The sequence below is a fragment of the Agelaius phoeniceus genome, chromosome 3 (genome assembly GCF_051311805.1).
Source record: "Agelaius phoeniceus isolate bAgePho1 chromosome 3, bAgePho1.hap1, whole genome shotgun sequence".
In the NCBI taxonomy this organism is placed as follows: domain Eukaryota; kingdom Metazoa; phylum Chordata; class Aves; order Passeriformes; family Icteridae; genus Agelaius; species Agelaius phoeniceus.
The window spans coordinates 52,309,039-52,330,995 of record NC_135267.1 but is presented as its reverse complement, the minus strand read 5'-3'; the positions used below and the strand labels follow the sequence as shown (position 1 = coordinate 52,330,995).

Below are 21,957 nucleotides of genomic sequence, written 5' to 3'. Positions count from 1 at the left end.
AGCACCAGTGGCAATAGCATATCCAAACCTATGGCAGTCCATAGCTTTTGGGAACAAGGAGAGGCCTGCTCAGCACATCTGGCTGTACAGTCCTCCACTTTATACTCCTCCATCTCCTCCACAGTCATAATCTAAGGGGTACATTTTCTCACTTGCCATAAAATATCAAAAACACCCAAAAAAGTTATATATCTTGGTCTCTACATATTACAGCAAATATATAATGCTGTACACAATTCATCAGCTAAAGCCCTTGACAGAAACTACTTGATGTTTTAAGTCTGCTCAGAGATTCAGAGGCTTTAGAGTTCTATAGCAATAAAGAACCGAGTTACTTGACACCCTCCAGCCTTATGTAGCACACCACTGTTGTGGAAAGGGAGACAGAGTAATATCCTCTCTTGGCTTTTTCTGTGCAGGCTGGACATCTAATATCAGTGGAGTCTTTCAGACAGGGCAGAGGAAAACAGTTTGTTAGAGGAAATCTAACCTCATACTTGGTGGCACTTAGGAGTGCAATAGGTGCTAGTTAAGCTGCTGAGTGTTATTGGCAGAATGGTGCCCTAACACAGGTTACCAAATGTGGAAGACCAGTATAGCTTCTTGCTCTCAAACTTCTTGCAGCCTCCTCTTCAACCTTTGGATCACCAGTGACACCTATCAACTATTCAATGTGGTTCCAGACTACCTGTGGAAAGTCTCAGCACTCCAAAACTTACACACCACCAGAGGAGGATCAGATATGATACAGATGGTCTGCATTTCAGAGCTAGGCTCCAAGATAAATAGCTGGTGCCAGGATATCTTCTGTTCATCTCACAAGAATGTCAGCTCCGTGTGGCTTACAGAGCACATGGATATTTACATCATACAGGTATGGTCCTTGTGTATTAAAAAAAAAAAAATAGAGCAAAGTCTCTTTTCTCTTCTAAACCAGCAAGTATTAGAACATCCTGTTCCTGACTTTTCACAGTAGCTGACAGCATTTTAGAAAGAGGAAATGTATGATCCAATGAACATTAGCTAAATTTGAAACAAGATGGAGAGTCCTCATCACCATTTCCCATAATCTTCACTGAATCTGAATTTGAGAGTAGCAACAAAATAGGGCATACTTTATATAGCCACATGTTCCATCTTCTCCACTTCTCTCATTTATCTAATTTCTTTGTTTGGAGCTGCAAATGACTTTCCTTTTTAAACTACTTATTGTTAAAGTCAGAAATAGGCAAAAGAAATGCCTGTTAGAGTCCCAAATGTTTCACAAACTGTTTCCCTGCCACCACATTTGAACTTCAAAACTGTCTCTCCATTTTGATGAATTCTCCTTAGTTTGCTTGCTGTCTCATCAAAACTTTAACTTACAACACAATGAAGCTGAAATTCCCATCTGATACTTGTGGATTTCCCATCCCCAGAAAGCACCCAAGCTGTTGGAGTGGACCTAACTGCATTCTGTACTCACTTCTTATTATCACTACTGTAAACTGCTGATAACAGAATATGCTGCCTTCCAACATGCTCTGGCACATGTCAATGACAAAAGCCAAGGACAATTCCAGGTTCTTAATTGTTCTTCAAATCCTGGCAGTGCTGGTCTTGTATTTCTAAGAAAGCATCAGTACATTTTGCTAAAACTAAGATAGTTGTGTTTCATTTCTTCTTCTTAATGAATTGGATGGAGACCAGGAGAGGAGGACTATTGTGTCATCTGGAGGGCTAGATATTTATCTTATGCCATGCAATAAATTTTCTTATTAAAAGACTTTGCACTCTTTCCTGTTTGTTTTGCAGGGACATAATTTTCATGTTCATAGGAAAAAATGTCTCCTCAAGACAAAATAGTACCTTCTTCCAGAATCCATTTAGATTCTTATTTTCCTCACTTCTTCTGGTTCAAGTCAGGATATGGTCATTCCACCCTTCTCACTCCTCCAAGAAATGTTCTTTCTCCATGCTCAGCAGTAGATAGGCCCATGTGGGGTTTAGACTACAGAACCCCCAACACATGACTATAAATTAAATCATCAAAATAACAACTTGAGATCAAATAAATCCTTCTTCCTGGCCTTTACAGTGCTTTAGGAGGCTGTCCACCTAGCATCCTGTAATTTCTCTGGGCATTGTAAAAGGAGGATATGCAACCCTGGAGACTAGGAATCTCTTTAATAATCTACTTCAGTTCAGATTCATGGACTGTTTGCACCTTAGCACAGGCTTGCTTTCCCCTTTGCTGCTCTCACACCATCACTGCTCCTGGATATGGGACCATCTGTTGTGGTGGCACCACAACAGCAACAGTGATGGGCATGAGAAGAAAAGGTTTTCTGAAAAAAATTCTGATTCAGATTAAAAAAAATAGGGACAGATCATGCTTAGGGCCAGTCCATATTTTTTGTTTCTTAGGCATTAGAAATCAGAATTTTTCTAAAAATTCATCCGAAGTTACTCTGAAAGTAAAAAGAATTCACAAAGCTGGTGTTGATTTAGACCTGTGCTATATCAACAGAGCACCTTATCAAATTAGAGGACATGGCAAAACAGGACACTGGTCTCAGATAGCAAAGTTGAAAGCCTACTAAGCAGGAGTAAAATACTATAAACACTACTCTTAATGTATATGCCTGTATATTCTGAGAGCTGTCGTTGTACCAACAGCACAGCTCTGCTGTCTTATGCAAAGTAATCTCAGTGCAGTAGTACACTGGAATTTATAGCTGGAGTCATGTGTTTTCCAAGTTGCCCGGACACACAACTGTGTTTTCTCACCCTTAAGGGAACTGGAATTCAGTTCCCAGCATTGAGCTGTTTCCCTAAAGCTGCTAACACTGGATCTGTGGATGGATATGGGTTAATATTAACTTGTCTCATCTGGAGGCACAGGTGATAACTGCTTTGGAAGGCTGAATTTAATTCTAAATGATGAAAGGAATAGTAGTAATGGTATCAAAACTGCACGGTGGTGGAAGTCTTAAAAAAAAGCAAAGGATGACTTCATATAAATGTCCTTTTCTGAATGCCCAGCCATTACCTTCTGAAACAGAGAGCTCAGCCAGTTTGTGTGGCAGGTCTGAAGTCCCAGCACCAGCAGGAGAGCCCAGGATATCTGGTAAGGCGTTTCGGCGGCCTGACCGTCCTGATGAGGCAAAATCTGTGACCACAGGCTCTACATCAGTCATTGCTGACTCCTTTCCTCATAGCAACATCTGCATATGTAACAAACAGAAGGAGAAAACAGCTGTAGCCTGATGGATGCTAATCACCTGCTCAATGGTCAATAGCCAGAGGCTTTGCCCAATGGTTCTTTTGTTATTAAAAACAATACATTTCAATACTGAGTGTTTAAGTTTTATTTCTTCCCCTGGAGAGGATACAAGAGTGTCTGTGCATGTCCTTACCGTGCCATTTGCACATCAGACTAGCACAATAAACAACTCTGCACCAACAAGAAAAGTGTGAATAGGGTCAGCAACAGCTGTTTCTGCCAGCCATCTCCACGTCCTTTTACTGTGACCTATTCCCTTCTTTAAAGCGTTTTGCCATACAACCACCTGGAAGAAACTAAAACTCTGTTGTCATACAGTCTGTGTGAAGTAAAGCATGCTTTCCTTATTGTGAATCTTGTTCAGATTCTTATTTAGAATCTTGTTAGAACAAACTCATTTCACAAAGACGCAAACTACATAAAATGACCTCTCAAAGCACAAAATGAAACTCTTTGTAGAATTTCTTTATCCTTCACATATCAAACCACTTGTTTTCCTCTGCTGCTTGTTAGCCTGGTTTAACCTTCACTTGAGCATGTGACTTCTATCTAATAAATAACTGAATCCTGGAAATAATGAAACCAACTGTATTCTGCTCCTGCAATCCCTGTCTCAAAGCCCATTGAGCAGAATGGGAAAACTGAGGATTGCAATGGGCTTTCAATCAGGCTCAGAGATGTTTGCATGGTCACTATCAACTGATGAAGTGTGAACACCTAGACCAGATGGATACTTGGCTGCAAGTGGCACAAAGAGTGTGAAAACTGCCCTTAGCAGTCCCAAAAGGGTATAATGCAATCAATTTACACAATAATGTGATAATTAACAGACCAATTTATAATAATTAGGTATCCATTACTCAATTCAAAACAATAGTTACTTGTTCTATATGAATGAAATTTTGTTTGCAATGTGGGAGCAGGAATGTTGTCTCTGTGTAAATATGGTCAACATTTTGTGTGGGAAGGGATACAGATGGTACTGGAGACCAATCTGACTGAAGGCTGTCAGCTTTTGGTTGACAACTGGCTGTATTTAGACTAAGAACTGGATATGGAAAGTGTCAATCATGTTAGTGTTGATCATAAAAGAAGCAGAGCATCACAGTCCCCCTTTTAAAATTCTGCCATGCTTGGAAAATATCATTGCTTTCATTTCACAGATAGAAAAAATTATACAAATAGATATCAAACATTACTTGCTCTGATGTGCAGGAAGGAAAGGCAGAACTTAGATTACTGATACTAACCTGCCATTTCTACCACAAATATTTTCTTTTCTCCATCAAAGTGTCTTTCATCAATCCAAAACCAAGAAGAAATGTTCTTAATTTTCTTTATATCTCTAAGTAACTTGTAATAGAAGCAATGAATCCTTCTTGACAAGAAATAAAGGCACAAGTAGGACTGCTAAGTCTGAGAGGCGACCTGAACATGCAAATAAACTGCTTGCTTTAACCAAGGGCAGTAAGGGCAAGGTCTCACCTGGAAATTTAGCAGAAGGTTCCTGCTCTGCAGAAAAACAGGTAAAATCCAAATGAAACTTTTCCATCAGTGGCAAAATGTAGAAACTATACATGGGCATTCAAGAATGACATTTTTCAGAAAGCAAGTAAAAATCATGGAGTCATCAAGGTTGGAAGAGACCTTTAAGATGATCCAGTCCAATGGTCAAACATACCTTGACATTCTCAGTTAGATTTAGCATTATACTATCAGAGTGTGAGATCAGCACTTGGCACAAAATATGAAAAGAAGGAGAACGAATCCATGATTATATACGCAGTCTCATGGCTTTTGGGGATATTCATATTTATTAAACTCTAGGTGTCCTAAATCCTTTTCCTCATATGCTCACCACAGAAAGTAAAGAGACTGTAAATTACACTTCAGAACAGAAAATGTTTGGGGTCTCCTTTTGTTTAGTAAAATTGTCAAAATTACTCTCAACGCCAAAATACCAGCATGCTTGCATTTCCTACCCATTTCATTTCATAATGAATTTCATTTCATTAATATGGTGGAGCCAAAAGTACTGTTGTGAGTAGGCTGCTGTTCAGTAAGACCTACAGGATGACATTAACATCAAAACACACTTTCTCTGCATTGGGACTTTTCATCTCCCCACTTTTCACTCTTGCATGGATGTTTTGGCCCCTAAATTATTACTTTTTAAATTCAGAAAATCTGGTCTACAACTCATGCCATATGAAGCTACTCTCTTCTTCAGTACAGTCTGCAGTACAGTTTGCACTTCTGCACTTTTTTCAAAGCCCTCGCTTTCCTCTCCAGCACATATCTTTCCCCTCTGATGTAATCTCCCTTCAGTGCATAATACTAGACAACCCAGGAAAATTATGAAGGACACAGTCTGACGTGCCCCCACATAAGTGAATTTTGATTTATGCACTTGAATAAAAAAGTATGCAAATCTGGACAAATCTAGAACATCTGTCAGACAGAAAATCAGCTGATCATTATCCATCCATCTGGTGGCCATAATTAAAATTTAGTTATCTAAAAATACATCCTTTATATACATAACATTTACCATTAAGGGTTTTTACCTTTGTTTTTTTCTATCTACACTGCACTAGCACAGCATGTTCTCGAAATACGTTTGAAAGATGAGGGACCCCAAGAGGCTTAGAATTGACATTACAAAATGTAAGTCCATTTATAGGTCCGTATAACCAAAAACTTAAGCTCAACTCCCAACATATGACAGACATTATTCAAAGTAGTTTGCAGCTATACTTGAGAGAAATGCCATTTTGTTCATTAATGTTCTAAGGGATTTCTTTAATTTCATTTCTGAGGCTCTCTTTTATCAGTGTTTTCTAAGGCCTACATCCAAGTAAGTATACAGAATTTCTCTGCTCTTCATCTGTTTCTACCTTTACATTTTTTAAGACATTCATTGGAAAATATCTACCTTTCTGGCATCTCCTTGCATCTGTTAAGCACAGTATTATTCATGCCTCTTCAAAGAGTAAACAACAATTACAGTGTGCACAGCATCTATTTTTCTCAAATCCATTCCTCCTCCTCCTGCTGCCAGCATCTTCTTCTGCTTCACTGAACCCATTTTGCTCCAGCCTCATCCGAGACAAAGATAATGTTGCCATGTTGCCAATGCCTGTGTGCAGTTGCTTCTCCAAGTTTCCAAATTACTGTTGTCATTTTTCTCCTGTGTGACTGCTCACCAGACTAATGGAGCACAGTTCCAAAAGAACAGTGCCAGATTTCCAAATCACTAAGTTCTGTATTGTGCCAGTTCCCTTTTTGCTGTAACAAAAGCCCAGTCTACCCAAAAGTATAAGGAAACTGGGCAGGGATGGAGGCTGTCTGCAGAGGGTCAATAGTAGGAAGGCAGGTGCACGTCCCAGAAACCAGTTAGGAGACTGAAGGCTATGGCTGGCATCCCAGCTAGCACTCCATCACCAGGACTAACTTTGCAGGTCATTGTTGGGCCAAGACAGTGTTAAGGAGGTTTTGAGAGTATTAATCCTCTCATATGTGCCTCTGAAATGCCTGCAGGATCACCCAGAATGCACAACAGACTACCCAGGTGTGCATGGGGGAAGGAAATGCTCTGCTTGTGAAAACTGACTACAGCCAAAAGCAAAACCCAATTAATGATCTATCAGATATTCAGGTAAATGTCCCCAGACAAAACAATGGCAAGTAAACTACCAGTGGCATTTTCTCTAAAAGACAGCTAGTTTGTTAGTCTTTGAGTCTTCTTTTGCTGACAGCATAGCCATCCCTTTGCGGGGAAATGATTCAGAATCTGGTGAGAATGTCTTTAAATAAATGACAGGAAAAGAACAAATAATTCTCCTGAAACAATTTGTGTTGAGGGAAATAATGCTTCAGGGTGCTCAGTTGTGAGCAGGTGCCACAGTCAACATTTAATGTCAGTGTTCCTCACTCTTATCTGTTAGAAAATAGATAAATCACCACCTTAAGTATTTGTGAAACCTAATTTTGCTTCTGATCTTTCTACTGTCTAACACACACAAAACACCAGATTTGTTCTGCTTGGAAGGACAAACTATTCCTCAATAAATATCAAAAGGTTCCCAGCATTGGCACTGTGGCAACTCCACTCCATGCAGGAGCCTGAAAGACCAAACACATTACTCCTTGCTGTTCAGGCACTTTTGTCAAAAACTTATGAATAGTCTCTGCCTGTGCTATCAGAGAAAGCTACATTTCCCAAACACTGTTTGTTGTGACTGCCCTTTAGCAGAAAAAAAAAACTGGAAAGCATGAAATCCTCTCACAAAACAGATGAAAAATTCAATAGCCAAGTAGTACTTTCAGAACCAGACTGACTGATTCTGTGTCTTGTGGGTCTCTCACTGTGAGATGCATTTCAGCATCTTAATATATTCAGAAAAAACTTTAGTCCTTCAAGTGGTGTTTAGTTTGTCTTTATTTACTTGTAATGAGTGTTCTCTGTGTACCTCTACCCCAGAAGCCTGTAGGTTCACTTTCTAAGTAAGGAGAACAGAAAACATATTGAATGAAGTGCTTCCCTCTGTGCAACTGAGATGAAAACCACGTCTTCTTGCTATGCAGTTGCCACGCTTTCACATCCACTTCTGCTGCAGCTGCATCCTCATGTCTTTGTCTCCTCTTACCAAAGGTCTCAAAATAGGAACATTCTCATTATACATGCTCACGTAATCATTATGCTTTATCCTGAGGCATTTCTGGACCACAGAAAAGGAAAAAAAAAACACCTAGGAACATCCATGCTTTTAAGGAAGACAGCCTAGAGATTACGATGATGACTAAGAGTAACTTGGGCACTCGCATAAATTTTGTGAGAAAAATTTCTCTTATGTGATTTTTCACATCAGGAACATTTGTTACACACTGGCAACCCTACTGCTGGGAAGCACACAGAAAGATAAGCAAGTGTTCTTTACCAATACATCTTTACCATATATATATCCAAACACAGGGGTCTTGATTTTATTTAGGGCTTAGGACAAGAAATCACACATTTCTGGGTATGCAGAAGCAATATAGCTAACTATATGAAAACTAGAAGTGATCCACTAAGGAAAAAGAAGTATTTTGTTACTTTTCAGGTTTTTTAATGTATCACTAAACTAGAAACAAGAGTACTTTTTATTATTCTCTGTAAAAAGATGATTTGGGTTTCCTGTACAAACAGAGTTGGCCTTTCTAAGAAAAATGTTCTCAGAAAAATTTTTTGTTTTCCTATGCAGGGAAACTGCTTATATCCCATCTCAGTAAATCTGCAGTGAAGAAGCATGTCCTTCTACATATGTTTCAGTCTGTCTGTTACAGCCCATATAGGACGTGATATTTTTGGGATGTCTTATGATTTACTTCTGTTCTGGGTACATGACCTGCTCTACACTCTTGCACCAGAAGCAACATCCTTATCAATAGTGTGCAAAAGCAGCTTCCATAAATGATCTTCTTAATACCAAAATGGTCAGACCAGGATATCATGATTGCACCATTCCTCCATTTCCTGCTCTCAGAAGTACCGAATGAATACCCAAGATCTTAATCCTTTTGTTCAGAAGTCCATAATTTTAGGGCACAGAATCTGAAAAACTTAGCCAAAGCTGTAGGACTCTTTTTTCCTCAGAATGGAACTTGGAAACTTTCAGTTGAATTTTCTGATCACCTCCATAAAGCCAATATTATACTCATGGGAAAAACAAGTAGGGAAAAAAAGCAACATAGGATTGATCCTGCTGCCTTTAAGCTTCTGGAGGATGTGCAGATACCAATGGTGCAGTTCACCCTCTACAAACATGTACAGAGGAGAAAGCTTGACTGTGAGCTGCATTTGACCCCTGAGGATGCACAGTGCTCTGATGCACAGGAGAACACACTACAGAACTAATAGCACTTCTAAAAAATGGCACAATTTTCTCTTTGTGAAAGAAAATAACGGAGAGAGGAGAAGGGGTCATGATACTGACAACTGAATCAGAAGTTATCTGCAGTGAGTAATAAATGAAGTGACATTAGTTGAAGGCAGTCGATACCACGCAACCAAGCATGTCACTTTCCAAATGCCTGTGAGTGACCAAGAGCACTGACAGACATAAATGTTAGTCAACTTCATGGGAAACACAATTCAATTCTAACTCATCGGCTGTGCTGGAAAGAAATCAAACACATCCCCTACTATGGAATAAGAAATGAAGCTCAGTGGTAACAAATCAACTGACCAACCTAATTCTTCCTCTTATATTTAGTCCATTCATCCCCACAGAGTTTTCATTTCCTGTTGCAAATGCACACACCAGTTTCTGAGTTCAGCCACACAATTCCAACCTGCTAAATCCTTTCTTAGAATTTGTATTAGGCCTGAAATTCAAGAGAATTTTGCCCACTTTCAGGAATATATATGAGGAGTAATTTCAGAATTAGATAATTTTTACAGCTAATCTTGCCATGAAGAGTCCCTGCAACTACAACATTGCAGTTCAATTTTATTTATGATCTTTTGCACTTTCAAAGGCACACAAGGAAATGAGTATCCCCCAACCTCTTCAATCTCCTTTCTCCTCAGCCATTTGACTGAGAATTCCTTAGGGAAGCATCAAATAAGTTTTTCCCTCTGCTTTGACATCTACTGCCCCCACATCCCACAAACACTTCTGTAAGACAGACAAGTCTTCTACATAAACCAGCATATGTATGTCAATCTGTATTCTTTGTTAGAAGCAGCAAGGGATTTGGTTCTTTACTTGCCAGCTCTGTAGAAGAAAACTGTTCTGACAAAACCACTTGGAAAACTGAGGCAAGCAAAGAGCTTGAGGCATACTGGAGTACCCTTACACAATGCACTCCAGTAAAGGAATCAGCCCAGTGAAATGTAAAATGCTTTTGTGAGAAGATGAATTTAGAATTTAGCAGATATATGGGAATGGAACAACAAAGGATATATGTGCATGTAACCAACATGGCTATGTACCCAAAGTCTCTCACTGGGGAAGGCCCAAATCTCCTTGAGATCTTACTGACATGAATGAGGGATGTTTCCATCTGGCTCAGAGTGAATCCAATTGTACAAGTACATACAGTATGCTCCCAGGAAGGGAAGTCCTTGTGGAAGTGCGTACAGAAGAGGAGTTGTGGAGCAAGAGGAATTTCCTGGTAGCAACACGTGGGTACAAAGGGTTGAAAGCTGGGAGCACAAGACTGACAGAGAAGTAAAAACCACAGGGAGCTGTAACTGTGCTTCTGTGTAGAGCAGAAAGATAACCTGAGGGTCTGTGTGAGGCAAAGAAATTACACAGGAAGCTAAAGGGACATGGAAAGAAAGGAGAGCTCTGGAACTTTACTGAGGAAGAAGAGCAAAATCAATAGTGAGGAGTTTCTTTGGAAGGCAAGCAAGATGGGAGGAAGAGGCTTGTTCAGTTCTGAGGAACACTGCAGGAGACCAGCTCTGGTGCAGGATGAGCAGAAAGATGGGCACAATGGAGACCCTACACTTAGCAGCAAACAAGCTAGGTGAAAGTATAACAGGTTTGTTTAGTTTTTTAACGTAAAAAAGTGTTTACTACACCAAGGATTTTTCTTCTCAGGGTTTTTTTTGAGGGGGATAAATTATTGTGTTAATTTGACATATGCTACAACACCTTGGCCACCAAATATGTAGTATTTGTGACAACCTTTACAGACTGATATTGTTTGGAGCCCTCAAAAGAACAAGCAGCTCCAATAAGAGCTTCTGCACAGATGTGCATTTTCTTTGCCCTGCAGGCAGCACCATTCCTAGGAGAAAAGTTCCTGTTATTTCATATTAAGACCTCCAGAGTGTCCCTAGGAGGAAGAAGTGGGTTTGGTGAAAGGGTGAAAGGGTTACCTTTCCATTATGAAACTGGTGAGGGACAGAAGCTTGTGCTTCTTTCCACTTCTTTCCAGCAGTTGGGTAGTAACAGACTGGAAGAAAGCAGGAATTGCAGTGTGAATAGCTGCAGGCACCTTGCTAAGCTCCTAAGCCTTCAAAGCATGGGACCGAGACCATTTCCACTAAAAAGCAAGGACAAGCTCTTAGAAGTACTTTATTGATTTAGCTATGGAAATAAAAACTGATATTTCATTTTGTCACAGCCAGTTAACATTCTATAATTATATATAAAGCCAGATTAATTTTATTTAATTTGTATGATTATTTCTTCTTCACACCTAGAAGCTGTATTTTTTTAGCCTGGCTCAGACCAGACCATCCCATCCTCTTCATGGACTTCTTCCCTGCTTATCTCAGTTTCACTTGACTGATGTGGAAATACTTGGGTTTAGCCAGTTTTGCAGTCACACCCCCCAGCATTTCTTCACCTGAGCATAGGAGAGGATACTCTCTGTCTTATAGTTTATGTCTGATGAACACTTTGGAAAAGCAAAAGCCCAACTAAATTCATGAACCATTCTTTTCCCTGATAAAACCTTCCTATTTAAGTTTTTAATTTCTGCATTCTGGTTTCATAGTGCAAGCACACACAAGGCAGAGTCACAATTTCCAGAACAGGAATTACTCATAGCTTTCTGTTCTAATAAAAAAAAAAAAATCAAAAACCAAACCAAACCAAACAAAACAAAACAAAAAAAAAAAAACCAAAAAAACCAACCAACCAAAAAAAAAAAAACCGCAGCAAAAATCCCAACACAAACCAAACCAACAAAAATGAAGTGAAACTTAGTATTAAATTGCTACTTACTCATAGAGGACTGGAAACAGCATTTAAAACAAAGTAAGCTTAAATCTATTCTTTATTGAGTAGTAAAAGTACTAACATACTAAAAAAGGCTAATTTCATTTTCTTTACCATAGAAAGCTGCAAGAAAGCCTGCTTGTCTTTGTCATAAGCAAGTCTGTAATTCTAACACTCCAAGTTTTTTATTATTCTGCCTGACAGGTAAAGCAGTTGACAACTTCAGCTATTTCAGTAGTGCTTATTGTTGATGGGAATATCTCTACCACCCTTCTCAGCAAGTATCAGTCTGAGAGCCACTCAGATATCTTGCAAACATCACCCTAACACTTCTCTCAAACATGGTTCTTGGATTCTCAGTGCTCTTTGCTTTTGCCATGAAGCTCTGCATAACTGTTTCCCCCAAAATTATTCATCTATTTCTCACTTCAATTGTGTCTCATACTCCTCAAATGATCCGGGCTTCCTGAACTATTCTACCGGCTCATCCAAGAGTACTCCTGGAAATCCAATCCAAAAAACCTCATTTGGCATTCTTCACTGAATAGGATGGTGGAAAGAAAATAATATTTGCTCAATTCAGTAAATGTTTAAATAGTTAATAAAATATTATTTTATTAACTCAGTTCAAGGACAGTAAAAGGTCTTTGATTTTGCTTATATAAGTGAACTATTGCAGGATAATTCTATAAAGCTATCTCTACTGGTCTACCCAAAGGTTTTTCCAATTACATTTTTCTAACTAATAAAAGATAATTTCTTTCCCTAAGAATTTTGTCTTAGACCACCACAGGTGATGCAAAATTCTGCAAAATCATTCTGGTTCAATTTGTCCTCAGGGGAAGATGAACCAACAGAGAAGAGAACACTGTATTTTTCAGATTTAATCTGGTGACTGTTAAAGTGAGCCCAGGCAGGAAACAGCCATTTGGCAAGTGAAGTCTAATACAAGGAAAATGGAGCTAACCTCCAACTGCAAGTCAACCTGGTGCCCTGAAACAACCTTTAATGAGTTACTTAAGTTTCCTACAGCTCTCCTTGACATGTCAGTCACTTTAACACTCACAAAGATGAAAAATCAATAGGACATATGGATACATTTTGAAAAGTTATATGACTTTGCTGCACTGTCTTCAACAATTGCATTTTAAATGAGGACCCTCAGTTCCTTGCTCGGTATGTTCCATTTATACTATATTTATGCTTTAGCATATTTTTTTTTTTTTTGCTTCAGAAACAGTATTTCTTCAAAATTCAATGAATAATCCTTCTTTTTAATTTCATTCTCCAGCATACATCATGCTTGCTCTAATACAATTTCACTGAGGTCACAGTTTACCTGTTCAATCTTCACAGTGGTCCTATTTACTGATTTTAATGAAATTACAGCTAGGAAAATTTGCCCCCTCTCATGGTGACTCACCAAGAAAATAGACTGAGATTTGAGAAATCCATCTTCTTTTAGGCTTATAATTTAAGTTAGATAATGACCTTGATTCACAAGACTTTCTCAATTATATTTACAATAGACTTTAAATTGCAAGTAAAAAAATAAATTCAATCAATTACAATTCACTGAGACATATCCTGATAGCAAAGGTTTACAATTTGACCCTGCAGTTCCCCACATATTTCACCTAATTGCAAGGCTTGTGTTGCTTCCACTGAAATTTGATAATACAGCCAGGACACAGTACTAGGAATGAGTGCTTTGACATTCAAGAGCAGATCACTGAGTCAGATTTTTCCCACTCAGATTTGGTGAATAGAGTTATCTCCAGGGGATAGGACACCTGATGATACCATCTCTGGTTACCTGTGCACCAGAAAATCTGTGACTGCACCATGGTCAGAGACCACAGGGTATTTACACCCACAGGCAAAAAGGATCAGAATAACAAAACCCTCAGATTTAATCCTCTGCCAGAAGGTTCAGACTGAGGGAAAAGCTTTTTCCACAGAATAAGGAATACAGGGGCATAAGTATTTGAGAACATCTTATTCTTAAATTTTCTGGAAATAAACCAGCTAAGTACTGATCCACTGAGTATCACCAATGAAAGAAATTAAATAAATCAAAAATCCACAATTCCACAATCTCTTGAGGAGTAATGAAGGAAAGAAATAGGCTATATGATTATCCATAATGCACATTAAGAATTTTTCCCTTAGAACTTATTTTGGATTAATTTTACACTTCAGGTGAAGGGTTTATCTGCAGTGCTATACTTGCTTCCCCCTTCCTACTTTTAGATGATTCTGTTTCCTCTGCATCTCTGCTGAAAGGATATCATCGATCACAGCAATTTATAAACCTCCTTGACTTTCATGCTGTTTCAGAGTGTCTCTTTTTCTTAGGAGAATAGGTCTAATAGGTAAAATTCATAGTAGCTACAAGCATAAACAAGTCAGTAAAATACATATGGGATTAATTTGGTTTAATTTCTTTAGCCTTTCAATATACTTCTATTTTATGAACATATGAATCATCTCTATTACGCTCTAATGACCTTAGCCTGGGACACTAAACCACCCTTCCTATCTTAGGGCTTCACAGTTATGGACCCTTTTTCATAAAAAGAAGACATATTTCAATCAAAATTCTACTCAAATGCTAAGGAAATTATTTTATGGTCTCAGCAAGCTTACTTGGCAATTGAGAAAAATTATTGTCTCTCACAAAATCTAAGTCATAAAAGCAAATCCCTACCTCCAATTATTATAGCCTATCTGTTTTTCAAGAACAAGAACCACAGAACAGACCTTTCCAGGGCATGTATGAGACTGGCAGGCAGGTCATTTCCACACAGTTGAATTAATGTATTTTAAATTAATTCAATTAAAATTATCTCTAATTAAGGCAGATGGCTTTCAAAGAACCCTTTTGATTTTGATAAATGATCCTTCAGTAAACATGCCCAGCTATTGAAACACCTGGATTAAATGCTTTAAATAGGGACCAAAAAAAGGTGTATTTATATCTCAATTGATAAGGAGGCTATGGAAATCACCAGTACATATAGGATGATTTAAAAGTAGAAGGTTAAAGTGTGCTTTTTATAAATTATTTGAATGAAATATTCACTTTCTGTACTGAAAGGGGACCTAGAATAAAAGCTTCTAGCAGGGCCTGTTGTGACAGGACAAGAGATATTTTAAACTGAAGGAAATTGATTTAGATTATACATAAGAAGAGTTTTTTTACAGGAGGTGGTAAAACACTGGCACAGGTTTCCCAGAGAGATTGTGGATGCCCCATCACTCAAAACTTTCAAGCTCAGGTTGGATGGGGCTCTGAACAACCTGATCTTGTTGCTGGTGTCCCTGCCATTGGCAGGGGGGTTGGACTAAATGACTCCTGAAGATCCCTCCCAACCCAAACCATTCCATGTGAATGATTCTAAGTATGGCTGGACCCTTAAGCTGGGATACCATGATACACAGAACCTTTCTTAAACTTTCTTAATTTGTATGGGCCATTGACCCATGGGCTCTCATGGTCTTAAGGAAAGTGAAGGAATGAAAACTAAAATATAAACAAGCAATCAAGTCTTGTTCCTATTTGTCATACAAACAACATTAAGTGGAAGTTCCGCATACTGAATCCTTTGGATTTAAAAGTTTAACAATAAGCTTGCTTTCTCCTCATCTTTTTAGTTTTACTTTAATATTCGGTCTGCTATATTCTGAGTGAGAGGTGGGTAATTTTGACATGTTAGAGCAATGCCATTCTTTCACAAGAGAAGCAGAAGCAACAAACAAGGTCTGTCTAAGCAAACATTGCTTCCCTTTGGAGCAGAATTGGATAGAATTTTCATCTTGAAAGCTCAGAGAAGGTGAATCTGCACCTCCACTGTGTAGGGATGGTACCATGTAATTCCTGAATCAATTTTAATAAAACTTTTTCACCAGGTCCAGGAAGGACACAGACCTCTGACTGCTCCTGAAGAGTTGCTTGCCAGTATTCAGGGACTGGCACAGGGTGGGAGGACAGTGAGCTTGAGTTGCTATGGATATGGCCACTACTTTAATCACCAGGTTCTTTGACCCATCTGAAATTTTCACTTTGTGGTTTCACCCTGTAAGCCCACAAGCACAACTTCACTAGGTTTTCTTGCTCTAGAAAGAGCCCATACACAGCCTCAGTGATACAGCACATTTCCCAGAAGGTTAGAAGGCAAGGAAATCCCAGACCTTGCTTGGCTTTATCAGAGGAGGTTTGTTCCTTTGTGCTCTTATCCAGCACTGAGACAAAACCAGTCAAACCCTGACAGCCACAGAGGTCATACAGGCAATGGGACATCCTTCACCTCAACTCCTTCTCTTACCCTGCAAGAGACAGCACCAGCTCAGCCTCCCCTCTTCCTACCCTTCCAAGGCAGCAAATGCCTTCTCTCCTCTTTCTCTGTCCTACAGCAGCAAATCCACATGCTCAGAGACATGCTCTCTCCATGCAGGAAGAGCCAATGTCCCCCTCCAGCCCCCACAAAGCCTCTCCCACTCTGCCCCACAGAAGTACCACAACAAAAGTCCCCACCATCCCTGCAGAGGCTCTTCCCCAGGCAGCACCACAGGTGAATCTCTCCACAGAAAGACGCAAGAATGAGCAACACAACCTGCAGAGGGGGAGTCAGACGTGACATTTGGAGTTACTCACACCTGCCATTTCAATCCCTTGCTGAAAACACTCTGCTACAGGGGGATGAGGAACCCAAAAGGACCCATTTCCCTTTGTATAAAGATTACTGCTCAGCACTGACATTCTGTAGCCTTCAGATTTTATGTTTAACTGGAAATAATAGCCCCCTGGCAAGCTCCTCTCAAGGTTTTGCAGCCTCCACGACATTTGGTCAGAGTGCGTACCTACCTGTGTAATGTGTGAATTCAGGAACAGCAGAATGATTAGAAACAATGTTTTCCCATCTGCTAAGCTAATGACCTCTCCTAAAATGCCTATGAGCTCTGAACATTTCCTTTTCTAGTTTTGTCAGCATAATCATATTACAGCCTGAGACTCGACAGTGTAAATTAATCTGTCTTCTTTGATTTTTTTATTTTCCACACAGATTCCTCAGAAGTCTTTTTTTTTTCCTATTTTCTCTTATTAAGCACAGAAAGAGAGAAGAGGCAAAAAACAGATAGGCATTATCACTGAGTGAATCTTTCTGCAAGCTGATACAACTGTTTCTAGATAGACTGAAACCAACACCAAGACCATTTTAGAGGACATACTCTGCAAAGATGTGTCTTTCCCAGAAACACACAGACCTAAGTGCATTCCTTAATGGAAATTCCATAGGAGAGTTTCTTGGGGATTTTTTTTGTGGAAGTATGGGTTGAACATTTCAAAGGAAAGCCTGGAAGTGATACTGACAAGTGTAGATCATTGAGGGATTATGCAGATGTTGTAGTACCCAAAATATTAATTTACTCCTTGTTTCATATACTGGGATTTGTAGCCATTATAATTTTATGAAAAATCCTTTGCCAGGACTTTTCTCCTGAGAAGCTGAGAAGCCTCAGAGGAAAATAAAAACAATAATTACCTGCTGCTGTGGAATGCAACAGGTGCATCTTTGATTGGTCTCATGTGTTGTTTCTAATTAATGGCCAATCACAGTCCGGCTGTCTCGGACTGTCTGGTCAGTCACAAGATTTTATTATCATTCCATTCCTTTCCCTTCTGATGAAATTCTTTCTTCTGTTCTTTTAGTATAGTTTTAATATAATATATATATCATAAAATAATAAATCAGCCTTCTGAAACATGGAGCCAAGATTCTCGTCTCTTCCCTCGTCCTGGGACCCCTGTGAACACTACCACAGGGATTTATTAATGCATTAAGACCTATATATTCAAAAGGTCCAAAATATGAATGTGCTTGTCATGGTCTCCCAATGAGTGCATATCCTTAGAGATGGTGGATTCTCTTTTTCTAAACTTCACTCAGCACTGGAGATGAGTAGAGCCTACATCTCCTCTCTAGAGCCTTGCATGAATCTGAATGGAAAACTGCTGAAAGGGAGATTTCAAGGGACTCTTTTCTGCAGTTGACCTCTTGTTCTCAAAGAGTTACCAAAGATTACAGGCATGGTTAGATTTTTCTCTGGTCTTTTCTGCTGCATCTTTATGTTTCACTTTAAAATAAACAGCTGAAAGGTTTCTTGTATTTCTAAGCTGTGTTTTTATTTTTAAAAAGTGCAGAAATAGTTCTACATTTTCTTGATTGTAGATGAACAGGCACAACCTTCCACTGAAAAGCCCCTGTATGCTAGTCTCTTTTTAAAACCGTGGGTTACATTCTGTTCCTTACAACATCAACCAAACCACTACAGCTTTGTTCAGTGAAATGGGAGGTTTAAGAGAGCACTGTCAGAAAATAAATCCCTGCAGATACCCCCTCCACAAAATCCTTGCTCATGTATGCTGACAGAGGGAAAAAAGTAAGAGCAAGCTTTGTTCCTGCCTGAGAAGTTTCAGCACTCTCCCTCAACTGCAGTCTCTCACATTTGTGATGATTGTGTGAAGGCCAAGGACAAGCAAAACCAGCTATTCTTGCTCAGTTCAGGGCTGTTTGTGTCCAATACTCCATCTCAGACTCCTCATGGTCACAAAGAGCTCCAGAAACCTGGCTCTGATACAGATGTCTCTGCAGGGCTGACCTGACAGTCTGCATTTTAAGGGCCAAATAAATGGTTTCACCCAATGAATCCCTCTTCCCCTCTGATGGAGGAAAAGATGCACCCACAGAGAAACTGAACTAATTTCTGTACTTCTCAGCAGGGAACTCCCTATACACTGGTAGTCACAGCCAAAGAACATAATTTTAACATATCATACAGATGTTTTTTGGCTTTTAATCTAACCACATTTATTATACCAAACAACAAGCATTTCAAAGATGACCCCCGCAGTGTGCAAAACCCAGCAGCAGAAGAACACTGGCAAAGCTACGAACATTTAAATAAAGGGGAACTTCTCTGTTTGCTTAGTCTGTTCAAGGCAGTAAGGAAACAAGCATAGCTCATTAACTAAAGTTCTTTAGGAAAGGCAGATGCTAATGAAACCCTGTTAAAATGTTTTAAAAACAGCTCAAAAGAGGTACAGAATACAATACAGCAAATGAGAGCATAAGAAAAAAGCTACTTACAGGACAGCAAAAAGAGGAGGTTGATGAATACCAGAAACACCCAGAAACAACTGGAAAGTGATCTCAACGTCTGTCTTCTCAGCTGACTACAGCAAAACACCAAGGGGAAGCTGAACTGTTGCCAAGAAGGAAGACAAACTTGCATACATTTAAAATAAATGAACAAATGACAAATTCACGTACAAAGAGCATGCCATACAGGTAGACTTCTGGACTTCAGCCTTTTCATTCAGGGCACTTCTGGTACAAAAGTAAATCCTTAACAACAGTGCCATTAAAGGAATTCTCCATCCTCTCATAATGGAAGGCAAATCCCTCTGCACCAGCAGTGCTGTTACGTTCACCCCAAAGGTGGCAACTGCTGCCTGGACACCGTGTAAGCAACAAGCCGTGGCTGTTCTGTGGCATCCTGCTATCCAAACAGAGAACATGTAACTGTGGCATAAAAACTGCCTTCACACTGCTCTAAGATAAATACTACTTTGCCAACACATTTTCAGCAAATATCTAAACCAGAGCTCGTATTTCAGCTTCTCAACACGGAGAGTTTCACAGCAGACAAGAAAGCTAGCTGGAAATAACCACACATCTTAATTTTGTATTAGCTGTCAGTTGATTTGGATGAAGAATCAAATAGCTTGTAAGAGGTGGGGGGGGGGGGGGTCATTTAGTATGGCTTCTTGGTAATTTGCACAATTCTGCCCCCCAAAATGCTAAGTACCTTCAAGTTCATGGTTCAGGTATGCCTTCAGCCCCACAGCATGGCTTCAAGAGGGACCAGCATGAGCTACAGAAGAGAGCCACTGCTCAAGCTGTGCCAGCAGCTCCAGATTCCACTGTCTCCACAAATATAACTTGCCATCACATAACTACAAGAGAAGTAAATTGCCACTGGAAAAGCCTCTCTGCTTGTAAAAATCAGAAAGGCTGCAGCAATTTGAAGCCACACACATCTTGTGAGCCATGTACGTCAGCAGGGCAAAAAAAGGGAAAGAAACAATCAAGAAAAATTAACTTCTTGGTTGAGGAAATGATTCAATGTACTAAGTCAAGGTTGCCCCTATCTGACATTTTTCAAGGGTCAGTCACCTACAAATGGGGGGGGGCTAAGGGGGTTTATTTACCACTGAATAGGTTTCTTCCAACACAGAAAACCCAAGCTGAATAAAACTCAGCTGCTGTAAATCTAATCAATCTCACAGGAGTTATGTTTCTCTAGATGTGCACTGGGGCAACTGAGATAGGGGTCTTACCACAAATTGTTCATATCAGCTGATTACTTATTTACTAGAGTGAAAAATGGATATTTCAGTAGATATCAGTGGACACATAAAGTTAAGTAGCAGAAACAAAATAATTTGCCTACATACATATTCCTTTTCTCTACAATGTCATCTCTATTTCAAATATTTAACCTAGACAGGAAAAAAAGGTTTAAAAAAGGAAACAATTTGTTTAAATGGCTATTTATTTAGCCTTCAAACAACTTATGCATTAATTTGGGTACAATATGAAACCACACTAGAGTCTACACCAATGTATTCGACAATTCATCTCTTGGCAAGTATAACCTTTTCTTCTCCAGATTCTCTTTTGGATGAACATTCTTTTCACTGAACTTTCATGTTGAGAAATAATGAAATCACTTCATGAAACACTGTACAAACTTTGTGAAGGGCTCAGAGAACTCCTGCCTGTTTCACAGCTGCTAGTTATAAAAATGCTGCTCCAGAAAGTTATTAGAATATTAACAAAGGTCAGCATTTTGAAGTAGATATGGGTACATCCCAGAGAGATTACTGGATTTCAAAATACTTCAAAATAAGTTGTGCTACTTTTCAGCTTCCACCTCAACGTTTCTGCCACAGTAGCTAATACAATAAAGAGAGCATAAATTTACAGGAAAACCACAATCTTGCCTGAAGCTTTTAGCACTCTGTAAAATTAGTTTTCTTCTTGTGCATATCAGCTATGCCTATTTTATTGGTTTTGCTCAATTAACACCATCCAGAAGAAAATTCAGTGATGTACCTTTCTTTGGCCACCAGTTACAAAATATGCTCCATTTATTTTAGAATAGTTGGCAAGGCAAAGCAAGAATGGGTTTCTAATTAAGAACCAGGATCTGGAGAGAGTAATGTGAATACAAGGAGACAGAAAATGTTATCAGAGTCACACTACCTGTTCTACAGTGGCAGAAAGAAGGTATGTCCTTGATACCATGCTGATGCTCACACACAGCCCAGCTGGGGTAATGCAATGGCAACAGCACCATTAGCCCTTTTCCCAAGCTACTGTCTTCCTTCCATTCCCCTCCCTTCAGTAATTCATGCCTGGTATAAGCAGGGAAACATCAAATTGTGAATCTTATCTCAAGCTAAAATGCTGTCTTGTTCCAAATCTGTTGCTCACCTGAAGACTAAACTCCATGCTTTTACTACATTACTGGAAAATTGTTAGTACAGTCAGTGCTTTGAACCACAGGCTTAGCCCAAAATGCTGCTCTCTTTGCACACATGCCCTTTCAAACCTGACATTTTGTGTATTGATTTTGGCTGCTTTATAGGTACCTAAGTGCTGAGGAGAGGTAGAAAACACCATGCACATACAAAAGGGCTGCTGATAGGTTCTCTCTATTCTATTTTGAAGAACAAAAGCACATATATTACACATCTTTGCAGCTCTTTAGGGATTCTACCAGCTAAAGGATAGATTTTTCTGAACAGTTACTGCAGCTTCCAAAACTGTGACTTAGAAACCAAACTTTCACACTTTGAATTTTAGGAAGTGGCTTGGTGCCAGATAAAATAATGATCTAAGA

General features: G+C 39.3%; 1 protein-coding gene across 4 annotated transcripts in view; it reads right to left on the bottom strand.

Moving 5' to 3' along the window:
* The window catches only part of PKIB (cAMP-dependent protein kinase inhibitor beta), a 54,281-nt gene that overhangs the window by 1,513 nt on the left and 30,811 nt on the right, over positions 1 to 21,957 (bottom strand). For 3 of the 4 annotated variants that reach the window (XM_054629824.2, XM_054629823.2, XM_054629826.2), the window contains exon 2: positions 3,032 to 3,206. In XM_054629824.2, coding sequence (XP_054485799.1) covers positions 3,032 to 3,179 — 148 coding nt within the window. In that variant the 5' untranslated portion in view covers positions 3,180 to 3,206. Of the gene's footprint in view, positions 1 to 3,031; positions 3,207 to 19,136; positions 19,223 to 21,957 lie in introns of those variants that run through there. The other variant, XM_054629825.2, reaches the window with a different exon arrangement.